At 31.1% G+C, this 12,083-nt stretch overlaps 1 protein-coding gene across 1 annotated transcript in view; it reads right to left on the bottom strand.

Annotated features, from left to right (window-relative positions):
* Nucleotides 1–3,615: 3,615 nt before the first annotated feature.
* Nucleotides 3,616–12,083, bottom strand: part of LOC111704000 (TBC1 domain family member 10A) — an 8,896-nt gene continuing 428 nt past the window's right edge. The window contains exons 2-12 of the mRNA XM_023476103.1: nucleotides 12,060–12,079; nucleotides 10,724–10,814; nucleotides 9,541–9,602; nucleotides 9,348–9,413; nucleotides 9,102–9,222; nucleotides 7,661–7,758; nucleotides 7,503–7,560; nucleotides 7,080–7,195; nucleotides 6,611–6,644; nucleotides 6,312–6,502; nucleotides 3,616–4,310 (exon numbers count right to left, since the gene is read on the bottom strand). Coding sequence (XP_023331871.1) covers nucleotides 4,268–4,310; nucleotides 6,312–6,502; nucleotides 6,611–6,644; nucleotides 7,080–7,195; nucleotides 7,503–7,560; nucleotides 7,661–7,758; nucleotides 9,102–9,222; nucleotides 9,348–9,413; nucleotides 9,541–9,602; nucleotides 10,724–10,814; nucleotides 12,060–12,079 — 900 coding nt within the window. The 3' untranslated portion in view covers nucleotides 3,616–4,267. The remainder of the gene's footprint in view (nucleotides 4,311–6,311; nucleotides 6,503–6,610; nucleotides 6,645–7,079; nucleotides 7,196–7,502; nucleotides 7,561–7,660; nucleotides 7,759–9,101; nucleotides 9,223–9,347; nucleotides 9,414–9,540; nucleotides 9,603–10,723; nucleotides 10,815–12,059; nucleotides 12,080–12,083) is intronic.

Below are 12,083 nucleotides of genomic sequence, written 5' to 3'. Positions count from 1 at the left end.
GATCAAGCATTCATCTCAATCTCAGGATCAAGCATTCATCTCAATCTCAGGATCAAGCATTCATCTCAATCTCAGGATCAAGCATTCATCTCAATCTCAGGATCAAGCATTCATCTCAATCTCAGGATCAAGCATTCATCTCAATCTCAGGATCAAGCATTCATCTCAATCTCAGGATCAAGCATTCATCTCAATCTCAGGATCAAGCATTCATCTCAATCTCAGGATCAAGCATTCATCTCAATCTCAGGATCAAGCATTCATCTCAATCTCAGGATCAAGCATTCATCTCAATCTCAGGATCAAGCATTGATCTCAATCTCAGGATCAATCATTCATCTCAATCTAATGCCAGACATATGATTAGTTTAATTCCTCTTTTGTATCTTGTCTTGGTCATACCCTGCCAGGATAACTGAAATGAAGCAATCAAGCATTTATCGTTAAATTCTAAATTTCCCTGATTGGATATCAAGATAAAGCGTTTAGATTAACGATATTCCTTACAAAATTTCCGGCCCCTGGGTTCCAACCAGGATATTAATTAGGATTATAGTTTAATCTGAAATATAAACTTTTGTGTAGAGTATCGTCCGTCAGCCTTGAACGTTTGATCTTGATATCTAATGTGGGAACTGTTAATTTTAAGAATAATTACTTGATCCCTTACATAAAGTTATCCCTGTAGGGTATTACCAGTACGGGATATCTGGGAGGAGTTAAATTAATCTGTAAGGTCTGTATAAGATGGAGATCAATGCCATTTTTATGCCGCATTAATATCACAATAGTTTTGACCTTAGATCATCTAGATCCTGATTTCACAATCAAACTCTGTTGAAACTTACCTTTTAGCAATGGTAGTGGAAGTGCAGCGAAGGGTATCAGAAAGGTTAAAATAGGTTTCCAAAATTGCAGAATCTCTTTTTTAAAGCCTTCAAAACAAATGTTTAAAACAGAAAGCAACTGATAATTCATTGAAAAAAAAAATAAACTGTGATTTTTAACATAAGGTTTTCAATAATAAAGTTCAATATGTGGCTAATTTTTCTTCACATAAAAATCTTTGTTTCCTGATTTTTTAAACATTTTGTTTAGGATAAATTGCGATTTTCTGAAAGTTTTTAAATTTTAACAACAAATATGTATATTTTCGAGAAAAAAGATACTCCATTAAGTATCTCATAGTATAAATCACCCAATGTTTACATCACTTTTTAACAAACAATGGGGCCTACAAAGCCCTGGAAGAGGAAGACGACTTTTGGGCTCAAGGTAAGATTTAAATAGTCCAATGTGAACATGAAACAAAGCAATTATGTACTGGTGCAGTGTACGGTATACACTATACAGACCCCTTTACCTTGATAGGTTGATTTTCAAGCTATTGGTAAACTAGTTTATATCAATATTACATACACCTAGATTTTCAAGCTATTGGTAAACTAGTTTATATCAACATCACATACACCTAGATTGCTTAAATGTTTTATTCCTTTCCACAGCTGTATATTTCAGCGAATTACTTCCAACATAAGATTTAAAATATTTGGATATTATTGTGTTATCTTTATAAAGAAAATAAGTCTACTAACATAACCTTTTCCTAGTATCTTCATGACATTAAGGTTTGCAAGATAAATTTATTAGATATATAAAGTTTTTACATAATATGCAATTCAGACCGAATAAATATTAAATAAACCTGCCCTTTATAGAATACAAATTAAGTTTTTTTTTCCAAAAAAACACAACAATTGAATAATGTACACTGACCTTTCCATTTCATAAGTTGATTTTTAGGCTGCTGGTAAAACTAGGTTTTTTATTCCAAAAAAAACAACTATTGGGTAATGTACACACTTCACTGACCTTTTCATTTCATAAAGTTGATTTTAAGCCTGCTCGTGAAACAATTTTTCTACGGTGGTAGGCGATTTTTTCAATATAATGAAAACTACTTTCGATTTCAATTTTGATTTATATTAAGCTTTTAAACAACATAAATACACCAATACAAGGAGTCAGAGAGAAGCTGTCAATTAAAAAAGCTTCTCTTGAATTGCTTGCATAAACTTGTAATTTGAAAAAAGCTTGTTAACAATTAAACTAAATTACAAAAGTCGTCCTCATTACATTGCTATAATCGCCTACCACCATATTACAAAATAAAATCATAGATAAAGATAGATTGCGCATAAGACGACATTTTTCATCTTGAAAGATATAAATGTACAGAGATGTTTTAAAGATATTCCTATTATATAGATTAACTAGGTCGGTTGTGAACATTAGCCCGGTTTCTTTGTCGAGCTGTAACTTGCTTTGACTCTGACTATGATTTGAGATCATAGGTACAAGGTTAGATTTCAGATCATAGTCAAAGCTCATTCATAAGTCAAAATTTTGAGGTTGGATTTAGTATGATTTCAGATCTAGTCAAAGTACAAGTAATTTGTTTTATGAATCCAATCTAAGCTGCTCTGACTATGATTTGATGACAGCTGGCCTTCCTCACTGACAGCAAAAAAATAAAATTTTGTGGGGCATTGATGATTTTTCGACCGCTTTAAAAAGTCGTCTTTGATTTTTGGCCTTAAAATTGTAAAATGATTGATAAATTAGATAGATGGATAGACTAATAAAACCCTTCAGCTTAAAATTTAGAAACTCCATTTCATATTTAACATTTTAACTTTGTTTTACGGGATCTTATATTTTGATTTTGGTTTCAACAGTAACTCTGACATTAATACAGGGTGTCCCACGAAACATGACAGTATACAGGACGACTTGAATGTCGTCTTGATTTTTGATATAATTTTCTGCGTTTATTTGTCAACCTAATTTTAGAAGTAAATTTCTAGAGATAATAATCACAAAATTTCCCTTGTCCTGCCATTTCCAAAATGTGGTCTGCCTTTTTTGTGCTTTCAATATTGCACGAGATATGAAGAATTTCGTTCAGATTTCGACAATTTTGCTTTTATTTAACAAAATTGAAATTTGAACCAAACTCTTTATATCTCCAGTAATATTGAAATCACAAAAAACGCAGACCACTTTTTTGGAAATGCCAGGGCTAGGAGAATTATGTGATAATTGTTTCAAGAATCATACATGTTAAAGTAGATAGAAGACTAAATGTCACAAATAAATTCAAATACCAAAGACGACTTTCAAGTCGTCTTGCTATTGTCATGTTTCGTGGGACACCCTGTACCTAAAATGGCCATCCTAGAGTTTGTTGAGATAACATTAACGAAAAAATTTAATAATTTGATCCTGTTCAACATTGGCTTTCCTTGTTCATGTTGTTTTTTCACAAACATTCAAACTCGTAAAATTATAAATATTTTTAAATCACTAAAAAAAAATATTAGAAACTATATAAAAAGTTGAATAATACGAGAAACTGTAATCTTTGACAAAAAGATGACATGATACATTTATGATATATCGTAGCCGCCAGTTTCAACACAAATTTAACTAAAAGGTAATTCAAGTTATTTAATTCTGTCTGCATGGAAAATACTTTAACAAAAATTGATCAAATTTATTTTTCACAAGAATTGCACAATTCTAGAGTTTAATGAATATTTTAATTTCATAAAAATCAAATTTATATTTCATTTCTTGAACATGTTTTGCAATATTTAATTGGTTGGAATATCATTTATTGAAAACATGCAGGAGATCAGATTAGGATAAAGTTCTAACAATTTGGAAGACAAAAATGTTCAGTAATGTACAGTAATGTACAGTAATGAACAGTAATGAACAGTAATGTACAGTAATGTACAGTAATGTACAGTAATGTACAGTAATGAACAGTAATGTACAGTAATGTACAGTAATGTACAGTAAGAACAAGAAAACTGATAAAAAGAAAGACGACATTACCGCAATACTTAAAGTGTAATGGATCTTATTACAAAGTAAACAGTTTTACTAATCGATATTTCCGTGAAATATCAACACTAAACATTTGCTATTTTTAATATCTATTGGACTATTTAAAGCTATAACTTGAGTTTAAAAGTCGTCTTTCAATTTCGGAATTTTCTAGTTCTCACTGTATTAGCTGTTATATCTAATGATAAGAAATTAGAACGTCAGTCCCTTAAGATAGCTTTTTCTTATTTTTAACTAATTTATATGTTTATAATCAGTCTTTGCAAAAACCTTTTCTTCTTTTGGTTCTTAGAAATTTCGTTTAAATATAATTTTAAAAAATCAAAATAAAAATTTTCTGCAATATCGGTGTTTAGCTGACAGTTTCAAGGCGTTTTCTACGCTCTTTCTGCTTCCTAAATATATTTGTTTATATTTTATATGTCTACCAGAGATACGTCTTATGCTTATTTAAAGATTAAAGAAAATAAAAATATATTACAGACTAATAAAGAGTTGGATGAATAAAGAGTAGGACAAATTAAGAGTAGGACAAATTAAGAGTAGGACAAATTAAGAGTAGGACAAATAAAGAGTAGGAAAAATAAAGAGTAGGACAAATAAAAAGTAGGAAAATAAAGAGTAGGGCAAATAAAGAGCAGGAAAAATTAAGTGTAGGACAAATAAAAAGTAGGAAAAATAAGAGTAGGGCAGATAAGGAGTAGGGCAAATAAAGAGTAGGGCAAATAAAGAGTAGGACAAATAAAGAGTAGGACAAATAAAAAGTAGGAAAAATAAGAGTAGGGCAAATAAGGAGTAGGGCAAATAAAGAGTAGGGCAAATAAAGAGTAGGACAAATAAAGAGTAGGGCAAATAAAGAGTAGGACAAATAAAGAGTAGGGCAAATAAAGAGTAGGACAAATAAAGAGTAGGGCAAATAAAGAGTAGGACAAATAAAGAGTAGGGCAAATAAAGAGTAGGACAAATAAAGAGTAGGGCAAATAAAGAGTAGGACAAATAAAGAGTAGGGCAAATAAAGAGTAGGACAAATAAAGAGTAGGGCAAATAAAGAGTAGGACAAATAAAGAGTAGGGCAAATAAAGAGTAGGACAAATAAAGAGTAGGGCAAATAAAGAGTAGGACAAATAAAGAGTAGGACACATTTAGAGTACAACAAATAAAAAGTAGAAAAATAAAGAGTAGGACAAATAAAGTGTTTGACAAAGATATTTTGCACTCTCTGTAGGACAAATGATTATAAGACAAATGACTGCAGAACAAATGATGATTTGTAGGACAAATGACTGTAAGACAAATGTTTTTAAGGCAAATGCCATTGTACCAAGGTGGGAACATTTGTATTCCGGAAATCAAGATTAATTGATCTGGATATCAAGATCAATTGATCTTAATCTTAAGTTAATAATTCGATATCCCGTTTAGTAAAAATCAGGTATAACTGGATAACCTGTGAACAGTCAATAAGTGTTTAATAGAGAAATTGAGAATATAATATTGTGGATATGAAGATCAAGCGACCGGGATAATAGAAATCCAAGACAAAAGTTCCCTGCTCAGAGCTGGGAACTTTAGAATGGTGGATATCAGGATTAATGCTTAATCCATTCTTTTTCTTAATCTCCAGATTAAATATTGCTTGTTCTCCTCATGAATTTAATCTCCAGATTAATTAACCGATCGGGATTAAGGATATCACATTCTAAAGTTTTCAGCTCAGGTAAATCAAATGTCTTGAACTTCAATCATAACATTTTAATATTCACTTCAAGGAACTGAGCTGAAAACTTTATAATGGGATCCCGATCGGTTAATTAATCTGGAGATTAAAAACAAGAGGAGAACAAGCATAATTTAACTTGGAGATTAAGAAAAAGAGTGGATCAAGCATTAATCCCGATATCCACCACTCAAAAGTTCCCAGCTCTGATTACTCTCCGCATATTCTCATTGGTTAATCTTAATTTATTAGTTAATCTTTATTTCTTTGCAGCTTAATATTGAGACTTTTGATATATCAAACCAAACACAAAATCAAATAGTCAACGTTTGACATAATTTTACAAGTTGCACCAAACATATAAGTTTTACTGCTGCACCAAACATATAAGTTCTACAAGCTGCACCAAACATATAAGTTTTACAAGCTGCACAAACATATTAGTTGCGAAGTTAAAGTATCAGAAAAATAGAGTTTGAGACAATCGTTGATTCTTTAATTCCAATATCTTTGCAACCTGGTTTCATAGACCTTTAATATTATTAATCTATGAATTCTGTAAGATTAAATACTCTAATTTAGAAATAAATAAGGTTTACACAATCAAGTTTGCAGCAAAAACTCAAAATCAGTACTTAAAGAAATCCTACAGATTTGCTTGATAGATTGATTTCATTACCTGTGTTCTCTCTCCATGTCGTCTTCCGTCACGGTTAGTTTGAGAATCTCAGGAATTAGAAATTCTTCGCGGCAAATGTCCGCGGGAATATTTTTCAAGATGGACAAGGTTTCATACATCGTCGGACACTTGGCACGAACAGACCGGGGTAGAGAATACTTTAATAAGACTAGTCCCACTTTAAAAAGAACCTAAAAAGAAATAATTTTGAAATAATTTTGCTAAACACAAATATTTCACGATTTTAGTTATTTGAACAAAAACTAAAACAAATCCAATAATGATGTGCAAATAATGACCTTCACTCCTTCACAGAAAAACATGTCCCAAATCCTAAAAAAAATAAAAAATGTTAAAATTGTAAAATTTCTAATTTGTTGAGAAGATAAAGTTGCACTGCCTTTTATCCTGAATGTCTGAAAAATGTTGATAATATTAAATACTAAAATAAAACTAAAAAAAGTCGGACCAGGTATGTAAAACGAAGGACCACATTTTCATAGAGTTTGTTGGTGTCATTAGTCTTGGCATTTTTACATTTGCAGACTCATGCTACAAAAGTAAATTTAGCCTGGTGCTCCGACAAATTTTGTCAAACGAAAGTTGAAGATTTATCAGCGTACGCGCGTTTGGGAAACAGTACGTGCAGACATCTGGAGGCTAAGAAATAAATCACTAATTACGCTTATAAATGTGAAAAAAGGTAGCAATGTGAAAACAAGTTCCAAAAAATATATTTATTACTTTTTTGATCTTTTTTTTAAATACCTGAGAACAGAAGACCATGGTAAACTTCTTGAAAAAAGGCAAAGAAACCATTCAGTCATGTATAGAATAGGATCAACACCTTGAACCTTCAGGTGTCTGTGTACATCAGGGGATACCTAAACAACATGTATAGAATTGGATCAACACCTTGAACCTTCAGGTGTCTGTGTACATCAGGGGATACCTAAACAACATGTATAGAATAGGATCAACACCTTGAACCTTCAGGTGTCTGTTTACATCAGGGGATACCTAAACAAATATTTAGTATAGTAAATAATCAATCAATTGTTACTTAATTTTGCCTCAAGTCTCATATTGATATTAACTAAATGTTTGCTTTAAATGATTATCAGTATAGATAGATATATATATACTTCATACAGATATTCTAAATTATATTTTCTCTGAATGTTTGTTTACCTTTTTTAATAATCCAAATAATATATCCCCATCTAGTTGTATCGCTTCCATACCTTCACTAGAAATAATGATAATAATAATAATAACAATAATAATAATAATAATAATATTAATAATAATAATAATAACAATAATAATAATAATAATAATATTAATTCCTATAATATCCAGGTATATATTTATCACAAATAGTTACAAGTGTCCAGAAAGCTGATTCTGCAGGCATATGCATTAACAGTACGGATGCTATTGGAGCCTGGAAAATAGTTTACCACTGATATTAATCAAAGAATTCAGCAATATTTGTGGCTAGAAACTTTTCTAATCTCACAAATGTAGTCTTAAATAATCACAATTTTTCCAGTTTAGATGTTATATGATTTTAATGAGCTCGCTACGTATTAGTTTTTGAATCACACAAAACGACTTTTTTGAAATTTTACAAAAAAAAAAAATTTCAAATGTTTTTTTGGTTAGTACCACGTCACAGATGAAACTAATTCCTATTCAGGGTGAAAAATATACAGTTTTAACAAAAATCTAACTTTTTTAAAAATTACACATTTTGTTATATTTTTGTAATATCATATATTTTCTTCCACCCTATATCAATTTTAAAAACATTAACTTTCATGAACAAAATTCAATTGTTGAAGGTTTTATGTATAAACTCCGAAATCATACTTATCAGTCGACAAGGATCTTATGAGTACCATTGTGAATCCGGCTAGGTCATGTATTCAAGTTTTACACAATATATTCTGTAGAAAATATCACACATACAAAAGCCTTTAATAGATCTCTGTACTCTGTTTCAGTACTGTTGCCTGACGTGGTTAATACTGGGTTGAGTACAATGTACTCTGTTAATTAACCTGAGCCTGACAGTATCCTATGACTGGGTTGAGTACAATGTACTCTGTTAATTAACCTGAGCCTGACAGTATCCTATGACTGGGTTGAGTACAATGTACTCTCTGACAGTATCCTATGACTGGGTTGAGTACAATGTACTCTGTTAATTAGCCTGTGCCTGACAGTATCCTAAGAATGTATTGAGTACACTGTACTAGCTGTTAATGTACCTGTGCCTGACAGTATCCTATGAATGTATTGACTACACTGTACTAGCTGTTAATGTACCTGTGCCAGAAAGTATCCTATGACTGGGTTGAGTACACTGTACTAGCTGTTAATGTACCTGTGCCTGACAGTATCCTATGACTGGGTTGAGTACAATGTACTCTGTTAATTAACCTGAGCCTGACAGTATCCTATGACTGGGTTGAGTACAATGTACTCTGTTAATTAACCTGAGTCTGACAGTATCCTATGACTGGGTTGAGTACAATGTACTCTGTTAATGTACCTGAGCCTGACAGTATCCTATGACTGGGTTGAGTAGAATGTACTCTGTTAATTAACCTGTGCTTGACAGTATCCTATGAATGTAATGAGTACACTCTACTAGCTGTTAATGTACCTGTGCTTGACAGTATCCTATGACTGGGTTGAGTACACTGTACTAGCTATCAATGTACCTGTGCTTGACAGTATCCTATGACTGGGTTGAGTACACTGTACTAGCTGTTAATGTACCTGTGCTTGACAGTATCCTATGACTGGGTTGAGTACACTGTACGCTTTAAGTACATTAAACAGCTGTTCCTGCCCAATATGCTCGTACGCACCTCCGAACATCTCGTGCGTAGGAAAATTTCTAAAAAAATAACAAACTTTTTTGTTCGCAGAAAATCATCAGTTGACTTTTAGGAAAGCAAAATGTTCATCTGCCATGATTTAGAATTTCTAAAATTGTTTTTTTTAAAAATAAATTTGATAAACCTGTGTAGATCTTTTCTTATATCAGTCAACCATCTTTCCTCAGCTCTGTTGGTTAATGTTAACTTCCTGAAAACAAAAATAATATTTGTGTGCAAATATTTTCAATCTTTATAACTTTGAATAAAGCTCTTCGCTCTTTATAACGACTGAGTCAAATTGGCGGACATTTTTTAGGGAACCCGTAACGCTTTACATTATCTGGTGTGCAGTAATATAATCCGTGATAGAAAACTCCTCGCAGTTTTTTATTAAAATCTGTAAGAATTGGCTAAAACTAATCACTAATCATAAGCTCGTAGATAATAACGCTGGAATTTCTTGTTCATTTCAGACAATTCCTACAGTTTGAATAAATACAAAATGCAGAAAACAGATTGTGAAAACAAAACCAGTTATATAACAAGTGTCTCCGTGATTTTTATCTTTATCTGCCTGCAGGGGAAAATATAAATTTTGTAAAAATGAATTAACGTCTTTAGCCCTTGCAGATCACTTCTTAATTCAATCTCTCAATTAAAGCATCATTGCAGGGTATGATGACCAGCATGATAAATGAATAAGGAATTAAATTAACCTAAAGATCTGCATCAGATCTGGATAAACATAACAGTTTTGCCTTCTAAGGTCGGACAATTTGTTTGATTAACATTTAATAGACAGTTCTTTGTCCTAGGTAATCAGTCAAAGTTTTAAATAAGGGTACCGTAGTAAATAGTGAAACGAAAGGTTGCTTAAATGTACGCTTAAGGTCCCTCTAAAGGGAGTGTTCTCGAAAAAATGAAGGGGGGTAAATGCTAACGTCGAATCGAATTCGATGGTGATCGCTACTAATCTTATTTCTATCCGTTGCGTCTTTAAAGAGACACGACTCATTCAGAAGAAATAGGATCTATACAAATTCACTAAATTCCCATATTTCACACAGATTATAAATAATTCAATTAAATTTAAAACTAATCATTCAGATTTTACAACCTGTAAATATCGAATAAAATTCAATTCAATGCATTCATATATAGTTAGTTGATATTTCATCATATTTTTTTTTTTTTTTTTATNAAGGCAAAAAAAATCCGCAAAATCCGCAAACTCTTGGGTTTATCATTGAATCCCCTCTTTAAAAAGGAATGTCATTTACGCTCAGACAAATTAGAATCAATGGAAATTTGTCTGAGAGTAAATGATACTTTCCGGAAAAATAATCTATTTTAAAATTTTCAACTTTTTCCGTTCAGAGCTCAACTTTACTTTATCCGTATGAACAATGTTCCATTAAAAAAATTCTATCAAATTTTCTTTGTCAAGATTATCTAAAAAGTTGCCACATATTTAAAAAAAAAACATTTAAAGAATTTTTCGGATTAACGTTTGTTTACCTTTCTACACCTGTCTCGAACCTTTTTATAATTTTTCATCATATATTCGTCCCACGCGCCAAACATTTCCAACCACTTTCCTTCCCGTCTCCTAAATATTCAAGTATTAAAGGGACTTCAGATGTAGGTTTTAGATAAATTTGCATGTTCGACTCACAACAGCACACTTAACAACCTCCGATCATAGAATGAATTAGAGATCAATGTTAGTGTCTATTTTCAAGTGTGGTTTCTCAAAAGTGACTTAAGTGCATTTCTTGGTTCAGAAATAAACATTCTTCAAGCAAGTTTTTTTTTTAAAGAATCGCTGTGAATCTGGCATGTTCTAAAGTGGATTCAAAATTCTTTATGAAATAAATAGACATTTAGATTCTTTAAAAACTGAATACTATTTCAAAAGTTTAAAAAGAAACCAGTTTTTTGTAGTTTTTTGGATAAAAGTTTGAAATTACAGTTATTTTATCCCTTTAATAAAAAATAATTAAGATAGTATTTTAATAAAATAGAACTCCATAAACTTTCGTTTACTTCCGATCTTCATGTATGATTAATATTTAAACATAATAAAAGTATGGAATCGAGTTTAAGCATCCATAGATGACAAGCTTTAGCCAATTAAGTTTCTTGATGAATGTGTGTGAAATATCGCTTTATACTACATTTAAAATTTTTGGAAATATTTAACAACAGTAAGTTTTAGAAAATAAAACTGATAAAAAAGAGGTACAACAACTTTTCCGCAAAAAAAATTTGCAACTGTTTATAGCAGTCTGGATCTATGTGTACATGCTTAAATCTAATTATCCAGCTTTTGGAATTTCAGTGTGAAGTATCTTCAATCTTAACTGCTTGATTTCAATATCCAATGTGGACATATTTAAAAATGAGGATGGGGGAGGGGGGTATGGCCAGGGTATGGCCACAACGGGATATCGAAGATCAAATGAATCCTTAGGTCTGCGTAAGATAGATATAATTTCCTATATCATTCTTTAATCTTTTTATCCAAGAACAACAAAAAGAGGATTGGTAATAACCTAAATATCTCTTTATCCAAGAATAATAAAAGGATTGTTAAACTAAATATGTCTTCATTCAAGAATAATAAAAAGGATTTTTAACCTAAATATTTCTTTATCCAAGAATAATAAAAAGGATTGTTAACCTAAATATTTCTTTATCCAAGAATAATAAAAAGATTGTTAACCTAAATATTTCTTTATTTAAGAATAATGTAAAGAATTGTTAACCTAAACATTTCTTTATCCAAGAATAATAAAATGAATTGTTAACCTAAATATTTCTTTATCCAAGAATAATAAAAAGAATTGTTAACCTAAATATTTCTTTATCCAAGAAT

The sequence above is a fragment of the Eurytemora carolleeae genome, unplaced genomic scaffold, assembly GCF_000591075.1.
Source record: "Eurytemora carolleeae unplaced genomic scaffold, Eaff_2.0 scaffold565, whole genome shotgun sequence".
In the NCBI taxonomy this organism is placed as follows: Eukaryota; Metazoa; Arthropoda; class Copepoda; order Calanoida; family Temoridae; genus Eurytemora; species Eurytemora carolleeae.
Note: the sequence above shows the minus strand (reverse complement) of the source record. Positions and strands in the feature narration are given on the sequence as shown.